Genomic DNA, 19,838 nt, shown 5'->3' with positions numbered 1-19,838 from the left:
TTACCCTAACATGGAAGCAGGGAGACCTCAGAGGGGAATAAGAACCCTGTCCTCCATCACAGGTGCTCCATGATAGAAAAATGCCAAGGACCTGGACACTTTTCCTTAGAACTGCCCCTGCCTGTGTGTCCCAGACAGTTGGTGGGACGGGTGTAACCACAGAGGCCTCTGTGGAAGAGCCTTACCCAAACCTCAGGACCGCTGTGTGGAGTGCTGCCTCTCTGGGAAGGCCCCGCCCTGCCTACCTGACCCAGCACTGATGGCTTCCTCCTCCTTCAATCCCAGCCTCACTGTGTCCTGCCTAATCTCATTGACAGCCTGATTGCCTGTGTTCTCTGTATACCATAGGTTTTTTGTTTGCTTTTTTTTTTTTTTTTTTTTTAACTTAGAGACAGGTTCTTGCACTGTCACCCATGATGGAGTGCAGTGACTTGATCTCAGTACACTGCAACTTCCCCTTTCTGGGTTCCAGCGATCCTCCCACGTCAGCCTCCCAAGTAGCTGGGACTACAGGCGTGCACCACCGCTCCTGGCATGGTGCTGTAGATACCATCACTATGTAGAGACACGGTCTTGCTACATAGCCCAGGCTGGTCTTGAACTTCTAGGCTCAAGTGATCCTCCTGCCTTGACCCCCTAAGGTGCTAGGATTACAGGTATGAGCCACCATGCCTGGCCTGTACTATGGGTTTTAAGGAAAGTGTCCTGGTTTGAGCCTAGCACCAGGCTGTGGGGGGTCGCTGACTCCCAGGCCACCGTCAGTGTGGTACAAGCCACTGGTCCCCACCTGCCCCAGGTGTGTGAGGCCCCTCCCGATGCTCACCTAGAGCACAGGATTTGCTTTTGTGAGGCAGGATCAATTCTCTGACAGCCGAGAAGCTAACTAGGCTTGCGGGGTTCTTGGCAGTCCTCAGCTGAGGGAGAGACCAGGCCCCTGAAACCATCAAGGATCTCATAGCAAGTGGAAAAACAAAACTCAGAAGACTGGGGCTCCAGGCTCTGCACACCTCCAGTGGCCTGTGTGGCCTCAGGCAAGGATCTTACCCTCTCTGGGCCTCCCAGGAGGATGCGCCAATAGTCTCGATGTCCCCTCCAGGTAAAAGGCTTTGGTTCCAGGGCTCTGGCCAAAGCAAAGCCATGCATGGGTCAGAGGGAGCTGCCAGAGTGAGGTCGAGGGAGGCGAGAGCCAGCGGCAGGTCCTAGGCAATTTGTTATCAGGCCAGGAAAGCTGGCTGTTGGGGTCATGATACGTGGCTTGCAGATCCAAGGCCCCATTTACCGGGACCACCCCAGGCCTCCCACTAGGCTCTGGGCTGGCATTTCCTTGTGTTGTCTCAGCTCTGAGTTCACCTTCCCAGCCTGGTCTGTGCCAATCCCAACCCTGGGGTCCCTCCAGCCATCCTATCTGTCCCTCTGCTCACACAGACACCCTCAGACTTAAAGCTCCAAACAAAGGACTAAAGATGTCTAGGCCTTCCCACCTGTGAAGGGGGAAGCTTCGGCCAGATGACCCTTGAGCCTCCCCCGCCACCCGTAGGTTCAGAACCCTAAGCACTGTGTGCCCATGCGGCGTGGTCTCAGGGCCTTCTCCCGCCTCTCTTCTGCAGAACGTGAGGGAGGTGTAGGCAGCTGCGGCCGCAGCAGTGAACACCCGCAGTGAGCACCCCTGGTGCAGATCCTTCCTCAGCTCCACGCTGGGAACCTGAAATCAGCCCTGGCCCGTGAATTTACACCTTGGAAAGTGGCAAATGCTGCATCATCTCAGAGCTTCCCCCTCAGGGAGCTGGGTGTCAACTCTCTTGGTAATATCCCACCACTGGGCACAGGAATTAAATTAATCTAAGACTGACAAAGGCCAGTTCGCTTCAAGACTTGCTAGAGAACACTGCATCCCAAAAGACTAAGGGTTCAAACTCCCCTCCAGAGAATCCTCCTTCTGAAGTGACTGCCCATGAAACCAGCCCTCTGCTAGCCTGTGCAGAGGAGCCCCCCACCAGGAGTCCACACCCCGAGGCCACAGAGCCTGGCCTTCCAGCTCACACCTCGTCCTCAGCCCTCTGCAGGCCAGGTCCCTCTCACTCAGCACCCTCCTCCCTCCAGCCGTCCCAGGGACAGAGGAGAGACAGCAGAGCTTCTCAGTGGTGGCAGTGTCCCCAGGCCACACTCTAAGAAACTGCCTGTGGCCAGCCCGCCTGGTGTTGGAGGAGCACTCCACACTCTTCATGGCTACCATGTGCATGGCCCATGTGGACCTCCTGAGAACTAGGCAACATAGAGATGAGGCAGTTTTCCCAGGTTTACAGACAGGAAAACAGTCCTACAGAGATTAAATGCAGTTCAGCTGTGAAGTGGGAACTAGAATCTAGGAGGGCTGTCTGCTAGAGAATTTATAGGGCTGTCGTGTACAGCTTCACAGGTTGTGCACTGCACAACTCCAGGAGACACAATTCATTATAGTCTGGGATAGGAATAGAGTCCCTTGAGGCTATAAAACAGGTAGGCCTTGAGAGCTTGGGTTCAAGAGAATTTAAATTGCTATAATCATTGGGATAAGTTCTTTTTTCTGCTACATTCTCACTTTCTATGCTTTGTATTGTGTAAACTTCAGGAAGCCTGACTCCCTGGCTAATCACGGGAGCTCCAACCCCTTCCTGCTGGCATTTCAGGAAGGAAAGGGGGACTTTGGGCTTTCTACAAAAACCTTGGAACCTGGAAAAAGGCTTTTATGAATTTTTGTGCATATTTCTCGATTTCTAATGTAAAAGGCTAATTTAGGTAGATTGAAATTTTTCCTAAACTAAGGGAAAACTTGTCCCAAATTAAGAGCCTGTGGGGAAGCCTCTTTCTTTGCGCAGAGATCCTTAGCTAAAATTATTGAAAGGGAGGCCCACTCCTGACTCGGCTGGTTGTCTTCGTGGCAACTGAAAGTTGGAGTCACACAGCTGGGGTCACATACGTGGAGTCACACAGCTGGGGTCACGCAGCTGGAGTCAGGCAACAGTGGAGTTAGCCACGCAGTGAAATCAGTCACACAACTGGAGTCACACAGGTGGGGTCACACGGTTGAGGTCAGTCATACAGAGGGAGTCACACTTGGAGTCACACAGAGTCAGTCACACGACTGGAGTCACACAGGTGGGGGTCACACAGGTGGGGTCACACGGTTGAAGTCAATCATATAGGTGGAGTCATACAGGTGGAGTTAGTCACACAGTTGGAGTCAGTCACATAGTTAGAGTCAGTCCACAGTTGGAGTCACGCAGGTGGAGTCACAAAAGTGGGGTCACACAGGTGGGGTCACATGGTTGAAGTCAATCATATAGTTGGAGTCACACAGGTGGGGGTCACGCAGGTGGGGGTCACACAGTCGGGGTCACGCAGGTGGGGTCACATAGTTGAGGTGAGTCATACAGATAGAGTCACAGTTGGAGTCACACAGAGTCAGTCCACAGTTAGAGTCACACAGGTGGCGTTAGTCACACAATTGGAGGCAGTTACACAGTTGTAGTTGGTCACACAATTGGAGGCAGTTACACAGTTGTAGTTGGTCACACGACTGGAGTCACACAGGTGGAGTCAGTCACACAGAGTCAGTCACGCAGGTGGGGGCCACACAGTCGTAGCTACACTCCGTGCTGCCCAACATGCTCAACAGCTGAAAACACAAAAGAAAGCAGATCACAGTTCTGGGTCAGGGACTTACAGGGGAAAAAGAAAATCAAGTTAAAGTCAAACGCCCCTTAAGATAACCAATGGGGACTGAAAAAACTTGATTTAAAGCCCAATCCTTCCATCCTTCAGATGCTTAGGGTACTTTCCAGAATGTGTTGAAAACAGACCAAATTATCCTGACATCGCCAAAGTCAAACTCATACACACCACACTCAGAGAAACTCTAACCCACCCCGGGGGGTGACTCTCACAGGTGGGCAGGGGTTGGGGGCACCCAAAGCCTCGGAGCGGGGCTGGTCTCTCATGGTCCACAAGAAGCCTCATTCCCTTCTGTGGGGTGTGGGGTGGTGGGGACTGGCTGAAGGCAGGGAGGAGGCCTCGCCTAGGGCAGCCCTGGGAGGTGGTCTCCTTTCTGAGCACTCCCTGCCCCAGAAGACCCTGCTGACCCCTGCAGACACCCTGGCTCGCTCTAATAAGACATCTTTGGGGCTGCCACCCTTCCTGGTTAGGACCAATTTCCCACAGCTGATCTTAGATCACAGCCCTGGGAAAAAACACTTTTCCCCTGGGATGGGGGAAGGTACTGCACTTCCTGTCCCCCTTGTCAGCCCAGCCACCTGTCCCTTTCAGAAAGGAGAACAGCCTGGTGGTTGAAGGCAGGCCGTGGTGCCGCAAGGCATGAGTTTAAAACCCAGGGCACCACTTGAGAATGGCGTGACCTTGAGCCGGTTACTATAATTCGTTGAATCCCAGTCCCTGTCGGATGCGAAATGAGTCATTCATGTATGGACCAAAAGCAGCTGCCAACTATAACTGAAGGAAGCCAAGACTGTGAGGCATCCTGGGGGCCCAGATGCCACTATGTGGAAAAAAGGGCATCAGCATGGATGTCACCTGCAAGGCAGGGTGACAACAGCACACAGGTGGCCTCGGGAGCCGTGTTAACAAGTTCCTAAGTGAGTCCCATGCAGGTGCAGGCCACCATCCTCACGGTCATCACCATGGAAGGCAAGGGCCACAGGGATTTTCTGCAACTTCAGGAAGATCGCTGCAGAGTGGAAAGTCCTGCAGAAAACCCTCGGCAGCCCACACATTTTCACAGAAAAAGCAAGCGTTTGGAGGCGCTTCGAACCCCAGCTAAGTTTCTGACCTAAGGCAAGTTACTTGAAGCTTCTGAGCCTGTTCCCGTTACTGTAAACAGGGACAAAGATGCATTATCACAGTAGCCTATTTTTAGGATTAAATAAGTGAATGTATGTCTAGCTCTTGGCATGAAACAGACATTTCATAAATGCACTTTGTCATGTGGGTACTGTGTGTTTTTCCTAAATGCTATTTGGAAATGATCACTGTAATCGTCACAGTTCAGGGAAAAACATTCCATGACGGAAAACACCCAGAAAAGGAATGGCCAACGTAACCGTGCTTTTCTGGCAGCTTTAAACATCCTCAGTCTCTGAAAACAGCTGCTGTGAGCAGGGAAGGGAGGTGTGCGCTTGGCTCAGGGAAAGCCCGAATTCAGACAACCCATACAGCCATTCCCATCTCAGCCAGGTGGGACTGAGAATCAGGAATGCGACTGGGCTCTTGTCTCGGCCCCAGAAGTCACAAGAGATGTCCACAGCCAGGTCACAGATGGCAAGGGGGCCCCTGAGAGAGAAGGAAGGAAACACGTGGTAGAACCTAAAGCCCCAGGGCTCCTGAGCTCCAGGAACAGCTGAGTTTGGCTGTGACCACCCACGACAGCCGGCCACCACCGGCTCACCCCCGAGTCTCTCAGAGTGAGCAGAGATGCCCACGTCTTCCTGGAAGTTCTCTCCCTTCGCAAGTCAGATCACACTGTCCCTTCCTCTCCCTCCCACCCCACACTGACTGACAGTCACACATCTGTGGCTTTTTTCTCCTGCTGACAACTCCCAGCCCACCCCTGTGCCCCCCGGCATCTGCCCTGGTCCCTGTCCTCACCCACCCGCCTTGGCACACCTTCTAGAGTACTGCAGACAATGCCCTGGGCAGAAGCCCCAGACCAGACTTTCGAAACACTTAGGCCCTCGCTGGCAAGCAATGAAGACGAGCTTCCCTGGCACAGGGTGGGGGTGCCGGGAACCCCACCCTGCTCCCCAGCACAGGCAGGTGGCAACCAGGCAACACTCACCTTGACCTCCCCACCTGCAGGTTCCTGCAGGAGGAGCAGGTCCCGAGGCATAAAGAAACATCTTAAAAGAGAAGAGAGGTCGGCCAGGCACGGCGGCTCATGGCTGTAATCCCAGCACTTTGGGAGGCTGAGGCAGGTGGACCACCTGAGGTCGGAGTTTCAGACCAGCCTGACCAACATGGAAAAACCCCGTCTCTACTAAAAATACAAAAAATTAGTTGGGCGTGGTGGTGCATGCCTGTAGTCCCAGCTATTCAGGAGGCTGAGGCAGGAGAATTGCTTGAACCCAGGAGGCAGAGGTTGTGGTGAGCCGAGATTGCGCCATTGCACTCCAGCCTGGGCAACAAGAGCAAAACTCTATCTCAGAAAAAAAAAAAAAAAAAAAAAAAAAAGGAGAGAGAGAGAAGAGCGGTCAAACAGAATGCCTGCACTGAGGCCCCTTCCGACACAGAGGCTCCTGCCCACCGGGGAGCCTGGCGCCTGCTCCTCCAGCGAGTGGCTACTCACCAGATTTCAGCCTGAGCTCCCCCAGGCAGCCGTACGCGTCCGTGAGCTTGCCATACTGTCCTTTAATGACTTCCTTTTCTTCTGGAGCTGGGGGAGAAACACATCACAGAAGGCATCAGCGAGCGTCTCCTGCTCATTCCTGTTCATTCACACCCGGCTTGCCAAGCTGGCTTCCCACCCACTCCAAAAAGAAAACACAAAGACAATAGCTCGGCCCACAAACACCAAGTGTGGAGGTTTTATGATTCGCGAATCACAGAGCTGCAAGGATTCAGACCTTCCCACCAACAGCTTGCTCTCTGGAAGCGCTGACAGTTTTCTGGGGGCTGGAGGAGCTGGGGTCCTGGGGTTCTGGCGTCTAGCTGGGGGCAGGCACCTGGGGCCTGGCCCTATTACTGTACCTTGCTGTCCCTGTCCACGGGTATCATCCACTAGAGGCTACATCCTGGAGATGCCCACTCACCCCAAAGCACCTGCGGAGGTGGTAACTTGGGGAGACTGGGCAGAGGTGCCTGAGTACCTCTGAGTGCCCAGGGCCTGGGTCCAATCCATCCCAAGGAAAGCTGCGTGCCTTGCCTGCCGGGTGTTTGGCAGTGATTGTCCATGCCCAAGCCAAGGCATGGACTAGTTTTAAAGCAAAACTGACAGAGGGAAGAACCATTAGGCGCAGGGAGCCCTAACCTCTCCAATGATGCCACAGGCCCTTCTGGTGACGACGGGGCAGGCCTTTAGACCCCTTCTCAGAATAATGTTCTAAGTGCACAGAACAAAATACAAACATGGATGAACCTTGAAAACATTACACTACATGAAAAAAGCCAGTCACAAAAGACCTCAGAAAGATTCCATTTTCGCCGGGCACAGTGGCTTACTTTGTAACCTGTAACCCCAGCACTTTGGGAGGCGAAGGCGGGCGGATCACCTGAGGTCAGAAGTTCGAGACCAGCCTAGGCAACGTGGCGAAACCCTGTCTCTACTAAAAATACAAAAATTAGCTGGGCGTGGTGGCACACGCCTGTAGTCCCAGCTACTCGGGAGGCTGAGGCAGGGGAATGGCTTGAACTCAGGAGGTGGAGGTTGCAGTGAGCCGAGATTATGCCACTGCACTCCAGCCTGGGTGACAGAGTGAGACTCTGTCTCAAAAACAAGATTCCATTTCTATGAAACGTCCAGAACAGGCACATTTCTAGAGACAGAAAGCAGATGTTGTGGTTGCCAGGGGCTGAGAGTGGGGAAAGGGGGAATGTGGATAATTGCTAATGAGTACGAGGCCTCTTTTAAGGGGGACAAAAATATTCTAAAATTAGATTATGGTGATGGTGGTGGTTGTACAATCCTGAAAATATATTTTAAAAACATGGAGTTGTACACTTTAATGAGTAAGTTGTATGGTACAGAAATTATATCTCAACAAAGCTGTTATAAAAATCAAGAAAATAAATACGATCACAAATACCAATCTTATTGAAATCTAGTTATCAAAATTTTTTAAAAATGTTATAGTATAGTAATATATGTGCCTTATCAGCATATTAAATTGCAAAATCCAGTGGGGTCTATTAACCACCTTAATTTAAAACTAGCAATGAGAACAAATGCTATTTCAAGATATCTGAAACAACACTAATGTGATGTGGAGACATCTGTAATTGCAATTGGTGACAGGGTCAGAGATACGGCTAACCCACATTGGTGACAGAGTCACAGACATAGCTAACATACTGGTTTTGTTGCCTGCCTTCCTAATTAGAGGAAATGCTACATTTCAGGTAGGATTTATAAAAATAAAGATGGACTTTTCTCCCCACCCAAGAAAACCAATCCTCAAATCCTATGCACAGAGCCCTTGAGGAGCTTTGGGCCCCAGAAGAACCCTTGGGCTGGATGGAACCATTTCTACATCATCATGGAGGTAAGAAAAGGGGGAGCTGGTTCCCTCTCTACCTCATTGTCTTAAGCAGCCGAAAAGGATTCTTAGGCTGCCTCGACTCCCACAGTTAAGGAATTTCAACCAGGAACTAAGATCCCAAAGTGAAATGTTAGAAAGGAGAAAATGACAGAAAACATCAGCCCCTCATACCAAGCCCTCAGAGCAGATGGACTGTGAACTGACTTTCATCACTTCCTGCTGTCTCTAAAGATGTTGACTCAGAGAGGCAAGTGTAGAAAGCCTGGATGAACATTTGAAGCAGGTGAACCTTGTTTTAGCTGACACACATCCCAACACCCCAACTCAAAAGATCTACCATGCCACGTTTTCCAGGACAGACTTGATTTCCTGGTTCCTCTCAACCATCCCCATCCCCCTCAAAGGCACTTGTCCTCATCAGACCACAGGTCCCAACTGGGATTGGAAATACAGTCAGACAGTCCCATCCTCCCCTCTGAAGCTCTTCCCACCCTCAGCCCCCCAGGAGTGGGTGCTGGCAGCCCTAGAGCTGCCTCGCTCAGGAACCAGCATGGACTGGCTGCTCCTGCCTCGTGCTCCTCTAGCGAGCACAGGAGGACAGAAGGCAGGCACCAGGGCCTCACAACACGACCTGCTACCACCCACCAAACAGATGGCTCTGTCCAGGCTGGTTCTCAGGACATAGCTGTTGGGGCAGAGAGTCGGGACAGACTGTAAGACCAGAGACCTCCCTTCCTCCATTTCTCTAGGCAGGACTGATGGTAAGACGTGATTTAAAGAGCAGGAATGATTACCAGCGTAGCTGGAGAGGCCAGCAACTTGAAAATACACCCAATTCCCATTATTCACAGTAGCTATGTTCCATAGAGTTACCAGCAGATACTGAAGCAAGCAGCGCTCCTAAAGGAAATGCAGAGTTAGGTTCCTGAAAGCCTCAGGTTGCTACATTTTTGTCAATCAATCAATACTAAACTTGTTTTATGTGTTTTTCTATTTAAAAGACACCTTACTGAATTAACAGATGGTCCTCAACTTACAATGGGGTCATGTCCTGATAAACCCAGGATAGGTTGAAAATATCCTAAGTTGACAATGCATTCAATACACCTAACCTACCAAACACCATAGAGGTATGTCTCAGCTTGCCTTCCACCTATCCAGAACACTTACATTAGCCTACAGCTGGGTGAAATCATGAAATACAAAGCCTACTTTCTGAAAGAGTGTTGAATATCTTATGAAATGTATAGACTATTGAACAGAAAGTGAAAAACAGAAGGGTCCCACGGGTACTTGAAGGATGGTTTCTACTGAATGCATATCGCTTTCACACCATTGTAAAGTTGAAAAATCATACTGGAAGGAACCATCGTAAGTCAGGAATCATCTGTACAGTGTTGATTCGTTAACACTGAACCAGTGGCACTAGAACACAAACCTGAATACAGTTTATCAAACACACATATTTTCCCCATAAGGCACATCACTGCCTTCTTGCACTTGGAAACACTAGACAGCACTTTCAAACAGTGAAACCACGAAGAAAAAGCACAAAACATGAAAAACATGGCACTAAACAAATCATGAAAACCACACTCGTTTACACCAAGAGGCTGAAACAAGATGGCAGAGCATCCTTTTCAGCTGGGAACAGGCTCATCGGGTAACATATTTTCGCCACTCTGCTGGTGTCTATGAGTTCTGATCTTGGGGTGACAAATTTTAGAGAGCAGGTGAATTTACAAATATGGAATCCACAAATAATGAGGATACACTGAACATGGTTTAAGAACCTGGCAAAGACCGAGGAGACTTAACTAGGAAAAGTCATTCATCAGCCTTAATGTGAATTAATCTGTACAAGGGTTCTTCACTTGGGGTGACAGAGGAAGCCCCTGGCAGCCATTGGAGCTTCAAGGGGTAGCTCCTGGGGGAATCTGTATACAAAATTGTATGCAATTTTTTTTTGACAGTCTTGCTGTGTTGCCCGGGCTGGAGTACAATGGCGTAATCTCGGCTCACTGTAACCTCCACCTCCTGGGTTCAAGCAATTCTTCCACCTCAGCCACCCAAGCAGCTGGGATTACAGGCATGCGCCACCATACCCAGCTATTTTTTGTAGTTTTAGTAGGGACGGCATTTCGCCATGTTGCCAGGCTGGTCTTGAACTCCTGACCTCAAGTGATCTGCCCGCCTCGGCCTTCCAAAGTGCTGAGATTACAGGCATGAGCCACTGTGCCTGGCCAAAATTGTATGCAAATTTTTGATATGTATTTTTATGGGGGCTAAAATCCCATTTTCAACAGAATCTCAAGAGGTCAGTGCCCCCAAAAAGGTTAAGAACCAGTTTAATGAATGAATATTTTCCCCAATGCTCACTTGAATTTGATTGGGTTTTCTCTGGGGAAGAGAGAGTGCAGAGTAACTTAAAGATAATCAGTGAAATCATCAACCTCTGCGAGCAACAGAAGCCCCTCATCTTGAGGACTAAGCAGACTCTGCTGGCAGCGGGGTGAAGAGTTACAGAATATGAAGTGCCTGGGATATTAGGTTCTCAGGATCACTTAGAAAAGTACCGGGAAGCCACTGTCCCACCTTTTCCATCAGCCTGCCTCAAAAGCTCAGAATGGTGGCAGAATAGCATATTAGTCTCCTTTACTACTGCAACAAATGACTACAAACACAGTGGCTTAAGCAGCACAGACTCATGACCTTACAGCTCTGCACTCAAAATTCTGAAATGGGTTTCGCTGAGCTGAAAGGAAGGTGTCGGCAGGTCTGCATCTGCTCCGAAGGCTGTAGGACAGAATCCATTTCCTTGTCTCTTGCAGCTCCCAGAGGCTGCCTGGATTCCTTGGCTCTCGGCTCCTTCCTTCCTCTTCAAATTCAGCAATCGCGGCAATCGGATCCCTGCTTCCATCCTCACATTTCCTTCCTTCTCCCTGCCTGGCCTCCCTCTTCCAGCTTTTAAGGACCCTGTGAGTGCGATGGACTCATCCAGATCATCCAGGATAATGTCTCCTCTCAAGGTCCTGATCACATCTGCAAAGTCCTCCTGCCATGTAAGTGCCACATTCACAGCCCGGGAAGGAGGATGTGGGCCTTCCAGCCCACAGGTCTCCTGCCTCTGCTCACACACTGATGAAGGGTGAGGAGAAGGAAGAGGCATCCTCTCCCCCAGCATCTGCTTGGGTGCAATGACAAACCCACCGGTGAGACACTTGGACTCTGTCATGCACCTACAGGGCCCTCCTGGGAGGCGGCCTATGAAACCCCAACTTCACAGGCAGAAACAAAGGCTGTGTGCATTGCCAAATGTCTTCCCCCAGCCTTCAGGTACTGCAGACAGGGCTGCAGAGAGGTAAATCAGCAGTTCTCAGTGCCCCATCTCAGTAGATAAGCTGATAAATGCAATAAAATAATTCCGACACCAAAAATACCTATTTCAACCCTAGCAGCTTTACAAAGCCTTGAAACAGAACCCGTGTGCCCTGGTATGATCCAGTTCTGACTTTGTGAACCACGAAACAAGGAGGCCTTTGTGCATTCATTCAACTATGCAAATAAGCCTGACCAAATAAAACAAAATGACAGGAAATTGCTAAACAAAGTGTTGTGGCCAAATCCACACTTGAGGGGTGGGAAGATGACCCTGGGAGAAGCTATGCAAACAAAACTGACCCCTTGCCCTGGTGCATTACAGATGACAGGCGTGGACTTCACATCCCGGCCACTGGGAAAATTAAGCACAAGTAAAAACACGACTTTCTATCCTCATATTTTAAAAACAAACAAACAAAATCCAACAGGACCACCTTGTCCCATTCCAATACTGTCAATTATTGACCCCTTGAGAAAAACAGCTTTACCTCTGACTTATACAATGCAGGAGCTCAAAACAGGCCTTGACCATGGTGGACAGGAACATCATGAGAAGATGTTTCTCCACCATGAACAGACTCACTGTAAACAAACTGGGAGGCCCCAGGCAGCAGAACTTCATTCTCTTCTGGGTCCAGAGGCCAGAGAGCTGAAATCAGGCATCAGCAGGGCTCCTCTGATACCTGGAGCTGGGGACCTCCTTACCTGGCCCTGTGTCTTGTGTTTGCTGCTTGTTCTGTCCTTGGCGTTCCTTGGCTTATGACTTCCTCACTCCAGTCCCTTCCTCCGTTGTCACATGGCAATTCTCTCCCCATATGTCCCCTCGTTGTTATGTGGTCATCCTCTCCCCGCGTGGTGTCCCCCAATTGTCATGTGGCCATCCTCTCCTCACGTGTCCCCCATTATGTGGCCATTCTCTCTCCATGTGTCCCCCCACCATTATGTGGCCATTCTCTCCCCACATGTCCTCCCATCGTCACGTGGCCATCCCCTCCCCACATGTCCTGTCATCCCAAGGCCATCCTCTCCCCATGTGTCCCCTGTCATCACGAGGCCATCCTCTTTTGGCATTCCCCTGTTGTCATGAGGCCATCCTCTCCTGACATCCCCCTGTTGTCACGTGGCCATCCTCTCCCAACATGTCCCATCATCACGTGGCCATCCTCTCCCCACGTGTCCCTCCATCGTCACATGTACATCTTCTTAGAACAGCAGTCACACTGGATTAAGGGCCCACCCTACTCCAGTATAACCTCATCTCAGCGTTACAACTGCAACGACCCTATCTCCAAATAAGATCCCCTTCTGAGGTCCCGGGGGTTAGGCTTCAACGTATCCTTTTGGAGGACACAATTCAGCCCAAACACTTGGTCATCTTTTCACTTGGTGGGCCTGTCCTTTTAAAGCCTGACTGCCCCATCGACCGTCTCTCCAGTAAGCTTCCTCTCTTCCTGCAGTGCCTTCACCTCCAAGTCCTCCCCTGATCCTTCTGATGTATCAGCAGCATGCACCCCACCCCAGGAGGCAGGGGCCTGGCAGCCTCACTGCCCACCTCCAGCACTCCCAGAGGCCTGGCTTCCCAGGAGGCTGGTTCCAGAGTCACCCCGCACCCTACTTGCCCCCAAACAACTGTATTTTCTCAATTACGTTTGAAGGAAGAAGAAACCCTTTTTGCTTTCCAAAATGGGGGTGACAACACAGATGTCTACACACACCAGGAAGGCAGCAAATGAAGCTAGCCAGGCATGGTGGCTCGCACCTGTAATCCTAGCACTTTGGGAGGCCAAGGCAGGAGGATTGCTTCAGCCCAGGAGTTCAAGACCAGCCTGGGCAACACAGTGAGACTCCATCCCTACAAAAATTCTTTTAAAAAGTAACCAGGCATGGTGGTAGGAACCTGTGGTCCCAGCTACTTGGGAGGCTGAGATAGCAGGACTGCTTGAGCCCAGGAGGTCAAGACTGCAGTGAGCTGTGATTTTACCACTACCCTGTCTCAAAAACAAATAAACAACAACAACAAAATGAAGCTGCTGGAAGGGCTTTGGGTGAGCAGAGAACACACACCTGCCATTAGCTGGTGGGCAGCTGCTGCATGTGCCAGTCATGCTCACCAGCCCAGTGCTGCCAGGCTGCAGCGTTTCCAGGAGACAGGGCACTCCAGACCTTCCAGTGCTGGCAACCATCTCCATTTATTTTAAGCACTGCGTGGGCTGGAAGCACACCTCTGCAGACTGGATTTGGCCTGCCCATTTGCAACTTCCATCCCCACTTTCTTGATAATCTCAGAAATAGACTCTTCCTGTCTCCCACGCTTTTAGTTGCATTTCCTGTAAGTTTTCCTACATGAGAATGTCTTTGTTTCCCCTTTGGCTGGCCACGAATTTCTGGCCTTTTGAGAAAAGCCCTCCCTTCTACCTCCTCAGCCCCCTTCCTCAACTCCTCTTGCCAGATTTTTAGCCGCCGGCTCTGTGGACACATCTTCGTGCCTTCTGTGGCTGGCACCCTTCCAGGCACAGAGACACTGCAGTGAACCAAACAGATGGAAACCATCCAGCATTTGGCAGTGGCCAAGAGGAATAGGAGGAATGAATGGATGAGTGATGGCAGGGGGTGCAGACCAAGATGGGGTGGGAAGCTGGGGTGGGGGCACTGCCGAGGCACAGCCAGGAAGAGGCGGGCGCTGCTCAAGCTTCCTGCCAGGATAGATAAGATCAATCAGTGCAATATAGACAGTGACAGGAGCGGAGCAGAAAAAGTGAGCAGGGAGTAGGGTATGAATAGCGGGGAAGGGGAAGTGACATTTTAGATGGTGTCGTCTGAGAAGGCCTCATTGCAAGGGTGACATCTGAATGCGGACCTGAAGGAAGCCAGAGAGATGGCCACATGGAGAGTGAAGGAGCACTGTAGGCCCAGAAGGGCACGTGCAAAGGTCCTGCGGCAGAAACACTCCTGACCTGTGCAAGCCCCAGCGAGGTGGGCAGTGTGACTGAAGGTTCGTGGAGGAAGTGGCGTGGGGAACACACTGCACAGAAGTTTGAGGTCACAAAAAGGTTTTGGGTGTCACTCTGAATGCCACTGCAGGGGTCTGGGGATCATCCTGGCTGCTCTGTTGGGAACTGACTCTAGAGGAACAAGGAGAGAAGGAAGGAGACCAGTTAGGAGGTGCTAGCGCCACCTGGGCAAGAGAGGACTCTAGCCTGAGCCAGGGCACAGCAATGGAAGAGCTGAAGAGTTCTGGAGACAGACAGACACACACACATACACACGTGCTTTTTAGTTGTGGAACTTTCCAAAGAAAAGTAGGGTGACATAATAAACCCTTGTACCTTCATTACCACGTACCCACCAGCTCCACCTTCTCCCAACCCCACGCCCAGGCTACTCACTCTCCTATACCTTAGATCAGCTCAACTCAAAATGGGCTCCTCACACCAGCAGCACCAAGCATTAGAAATACAAGTTACGGGGCCCACCCCAGGCCTTGTGAATCAGAAGCTCTGGGCTCAAGACCTAGAAAGCTGTTTTAATGAGCCCTCCAGGGGACTTGAATGCATGCCAAAGCTTGAGAAGCTCTGCCCTAGGTTACTGTGAGTAAATTCCAGGCATCACATTATTTCATCTATAAATATTTCAGTAAGACGCTGGAAAAGATAAGAGCTCTTTTAAAAAACACAACCATGGCCAGACGTGGTGGCTCATGCCTGTAATCCCAGCACTTTGGGAGGCCAAGGGGAACGGATCACCTGAGGTCAGGAGTTCAAGACCAGCCTGGCCAACATGGTGAAACCCCATGTTGCTCTCCACAATGGAGGTGACAAAGCAGATGTCTACACACACAGGGCAGATAACAAATGAAACTAGCTAGGCATGGTATCTCCCTCCCTGTAATCCCAGCACTTTAGGAGGCTAGGGCAGGAGGACTGGTTGAGCCCAGGAGTTCAAGACAAGACTGGGCAACACAGTGAGACTCCATCCCTATAAAATTTTTTTAAAAAATTAGCCAGGCGTGGTGGTGGGAGCCTGTGGTCCCAGCTATTTGGGAGGCTGAGACAGGAGGATTGCTTGAGCCCAAGAGATCAAGACTACAGTGAGCTGTGATCACATCACTACCCTGTTTTTAGTCTCTACTAAAAATATAAAAATTAGCCAGGTGGGGTGGTGCATGCCTGTAACTCCAGCTACTCAGGAGGCTGAGGCAGGAAAATTGCTTAAACCTGGGAGGCGGAGGTTGCAGGGAGCCAAGGTCATGCCACTGCACTCCAGCCTGCGTGACAAGAGCGAAACTCCGTCTAAAAAAAAAACAAAAACAAAACACAACCACAATACCATTATCACATCTAAAAAAGTTACCAGCAATTCCTCAACATCATCACATATCTGGGTATATTTTGAAGGTGGAACCATGGACAGATTGGCTATGGGATATGAGAGAAAGACAGGGTTCAAGGATGATGCCACGTTCATTGCCTGAACAATGGAAGGGATGGAGTGGCCCTGGCGTGACAGCAAAGAGTGAGAGGACAGGTCTGGGCAGAGCATGGGCTGGGACCAGACATGCCGTGGCTCTGTTGCAGCCCCGCGTGGAGGCTGACGACAGAGCTCTGCAAGTCTGGAGTCCAGCAGAGAAATCTGGTTGGCAAGATCCCCCAGGCGTCCCAGCAGACAGAGTTATTTACAATCACGGGGCCGGGTGTGGGGGCTCCTGCCTCTAATCCCAGCACTTTGGGAGGCTGAGATGGGAGGATCACTTGAGCTCAGGAGTTCGAGAACAACCTGGACAACATAGGGAGACTCCATCTCTAAAAATATAATAAAAAATATTAGTCAGGCAAGGTGTGCACACCTGTGGTCTCAGCTTCTTGGGAGGCTGAGGTGAGAGGATCATCTGAACCTGGGAGGTGGAGCTGCAGTTAGCCATGATTGCGCCACTGCAATCCAGCCTGGTTGACAGAGTGAGACACTGTCTCAAAAATAAACAGATCGGTGCCATGGCTCATGCCTGTAATCCCAGCACTTTGGGAGGCTGAGGTGAGCGGATCAGCTGATGTTAGGAGTTCAAGACCAGCCTGGCCAGCATGGTGAAACCCCACCTCCACTAAAAATACAAAATTTAGCTGGGTGTGGTGGCATGCGCCTGTAATCACAGCTACTTGGGAGGCTGAGGCAGGAGAATCACTTGAACTCAGGAGGCGAATGTTGCAGTGAGCCGAGATCGCACCACTGCACTCCAGCCAGGGCGACAGAGTGAGACTCCGTCTCAATCAACAACAACAAAAATTAGCTGGGAGTGTGGCGTGCACCTGTAATCCCAGCAATAAAATAAAATAATCATGAGGTTGGCAGGGATCCCCTAGGGAGTGAGTGGAGGGCACCGACTTCTGGGTGCAGCATGTTTGAAGGTCAGGGTGGACTGAGAAGTGACCAAGAAGATACAAGAAAACCCAGCAGTGCGTGGCATCCTGGCGGCCAGGAGAAGAAAGCGTTTCAAGGAAGCAAGAGCAGTCAGCAGGTCAGAGGCTGCTTCTGCATCTATAATTTGAGGACTGAGAATTGGTCACTCTAGTCAGACTTTGGCAGCTCAGAGAGGAACAGTTTCAGTAAAGTTGAGGGGCAAAAACCTGAATGGGGAGGGAGAGAGAAAATGGACACAGTGGCGACAGATGATTCTCTGAGGAATTTCCTGTGTGTGCATGGATCGTGCGTGTGTGCGTGTGTGCATACGTGTGTGCATGTGTGTGCGCATGTGTGTGTGTGTGCCTATGTGCACGTGTGTGTGTGGCAAGCAGAGAAATGGAGAGGCTGCTGGAGAGGGAAGTGGGTCAAAAGATTTCTCTAGGCCAGGGGCATTTATACCAAGTTTTGTGCTGGCAGAAATGAGCCAGGAGAGAGGCGAGGATTGATGCAGCTGAGAGAGAGGTCAGGACCAATGCAGCCAAGAGAGAGGTCAGGATGGATGTGGCAGGAGCAGGGAGCTCCGAAAGCCATGCCCTGGAGCAGGCCACGGGCATCTGCACACAGGTAGCACTGGCCTGAAACGTAGACAGTGCACTGCGGGGAGCAGGTGGGAAGGGGGACAGACATGGTGGGCGGGTAGTGGTGGTGCAGGGAGCCAGCGGGAATTCTCTTCCAGTGGCTTCAAATTTTGGGCTGGAATGACAGGACGAGGCCATCAGCTGAGAGTGAGGATGGGGAGGAGGCACGGCAGAGCTGAGGAAAGGGGAGGGTGGAGTTGCCATCTGGGAGGGTGGGGGAGTGGACAGAGCACACAAACACAAGTGAAAGGCCCACCTTGGCTCAGGAGTTGTGACCTGATGGTACGCTCTGCCCGTGTGGTAGTGGGGCATCTCCAGAAACTTCTACTGCACAGGGGCTGGTGCAGGCGTGGAGTGCAGGATGTAACCAGGGCTGAGGTTTCACCAGGTGGGGAGGACCCAGCAAGAGAAGGGCGGGTGGGGAGGGTGAGTGCAAGGCAGGGCTGGTCACTGACATGGCAAAGAGGGAAGGTGTGAGACAGGCGAGGGGCTATAAGGCGGCCATGGGTTCTAAGGGTCGCCATCCCAGTGGGGTCAAAGATCACTGGGGGCCGAGCGTGGTGGCTCACACCTCTAATCCCAGCACTTTGGAAGGCCAAGGTGGGTGGATCACAAGGTCAGGAGATCGAGACCATCCTGGATAACATGGTGAAACCCCATCTCTATTAAAAATACAAAAAATTAGCCGGGCGTGGTTGCGGGCGCCTGTAGTCCCAGCTACTAGGGAGGCTGAGGCAGGAGAATGGCGTGAACCTGGGAGGCGGAGCTTGCAGTGAGCCGAGATTGCGCCACTGCACTCCAGCCTAGGCGACAGAGCAAGACTGTCTCAAAAAAAAAAAAAAAAAAAAAAAAGTCACTGGGACTGGGAATTGCAGGATGAGTGACAAGGTGAAAGTGGAAAAAGAAGAGTGGGATGTTTGAGACAGATGCTGGAGGGGTCAGGGGCGTGGCGTGGGAGCGAGTGGCTGCAGGGGTGGGGTCACTCACTGGAGGAGGGGGGCCAAGGTCCTCCGAAGGATCAACGACGTGGCCACTGAAGACACCAAGAACAAGCGCCAGACTCATAGTGAGAAATGACAGCGAGAAAGAGGGAAAACTCACCAAGGAACCAGGCAACTGCCGAAACGAGGGGCAGTGAGGGACACAGTCTCGTGCTGTTACTGGAAAGGAGTCCCGATCCAGACCCCAAGAGAGAGTTCTTAGATCTCATGCAAGAGAGAATTCAGAGCAAGTCCATAAAGTGAAAGCAAGTTTATTAGGAAAGTAAAGGAATAAAAGAATGGCTACTCTATAGGCAGAGCAGCAGTATGAGCTGCTGGTTGCCCATTTTTATGATTATTTCTGGATTATATGCTAAATAAGGGGTGGATTATTCATTTCTGGGAAAGGGGTAGGCAATTCCCAGGAACTGAGGGTTCTTCCCCTTTTTAGAGGATATAGGGTAACTTCCTGATTTTGCCATGGTATTTGTAAACTGTCATGGTGCTGGTGCGAGTGTCTCTTAGCATGCTAATACATTATAATTAGCGTACAATGAGCAGTGAGTATGGCCAGACGTCACTTTCATTGCCATCTTGGTTTTGGTGGCTTTTGGCCGGCTTCTTTACCACAGCCTGTTTTAGCAGTAAGGCCTTTATGACCTGTATCTAGTGCTGACCTCTTATCTCATCCTGTGGCTAAGAATGCCTAACCTCCTGGGAATGCAGCCCAGCAGGTCTCAGATCCATTTTACCCAGCCCCTATTCAAGATGGAGTCGCTCTGGTTCATACGCCTCTGATAATGGCGTGTGGGGTCAAGGGTTAACTGAGCTGGTTCCCTTTCGGCAAGAGAATTTGATCGTGGGTTGACTTTCTAGTCCTGTTTCCCTGGTAACCTGAGAAAGTTGTCTATGCTACTCGAACAACATGGCTTATGATAAAAATAAATAATGATGGGGCTTGTGGAGGCTTAAGGAATAGGCTTATCCTTGGAGGAGGCTGGGGAACTCCCCGTCTCCAGCCCCAGTGGTCCAAGGGTGTGGAAGAGAAACTGCCACCACTTGAAAGGCTCCCAAGGAAACTGTGGTTTGTCCCACAGCACAGCAAATGTGGCTCGTGGATTCTGGGTCCCAAAACAGAGCTCCGTGGGTCAGACCATCCCGAGGCAGAGGCTGGTCTCAGTGGGAGCAGCCGTGCACGGCTC

The 19,838-nt window shown here is 51.0% G+C and overlaps 1 protein-coding gene across 4 annotated transcripts in view; it reads right to left on the bottom strand.

The window, feature by feature from the left end:
- Window positions 1-19,838, bottom strand: part of SYNJ2 (synaptojanin 2) — a 117,986-nt gene that overhangs the window by 75,612 nt on the left and 22,536 nt on the right. For 3 of the 4 annotated variants that reach the window (XM_004044878.5, XM_031012330.3, XM_019029957.4), the window contains exon 2: window positions 6,335-6,421. In XM_004044878.5, coding sequence (XP_004044926.4) covers window positions 6,335-6,421 — 87 coding nt within the window. Of the gene's footprint in view, window positions 1-5,827; window positions 6,179-6,334; window positions 6,422-19,838 lie in introns of those variants that run through there. The other variant, XM_055390993.2, reaches the window with a different exon arrangement.

Source organism: Gorilla gorilla, chromosome 5, assembly GCF_029281585.2.
Source record: "Gorilla gorilla gorilla isolate KB3781 chromosome 5, NHGRI_mGorGor1-v2.1_pri, whole genome shotgun sequence".
In the NCBI taxonomy this organism is placed as follows: domain Eukaryota; kingdom Metazoa; phylum Chordata; class Mammalia; order Primates; family Hominidae; genus Gorilla; species Gorilla gorilla.
This window is presented reverse-complemented; position numbering and strand designations above follow the sequence as displayed.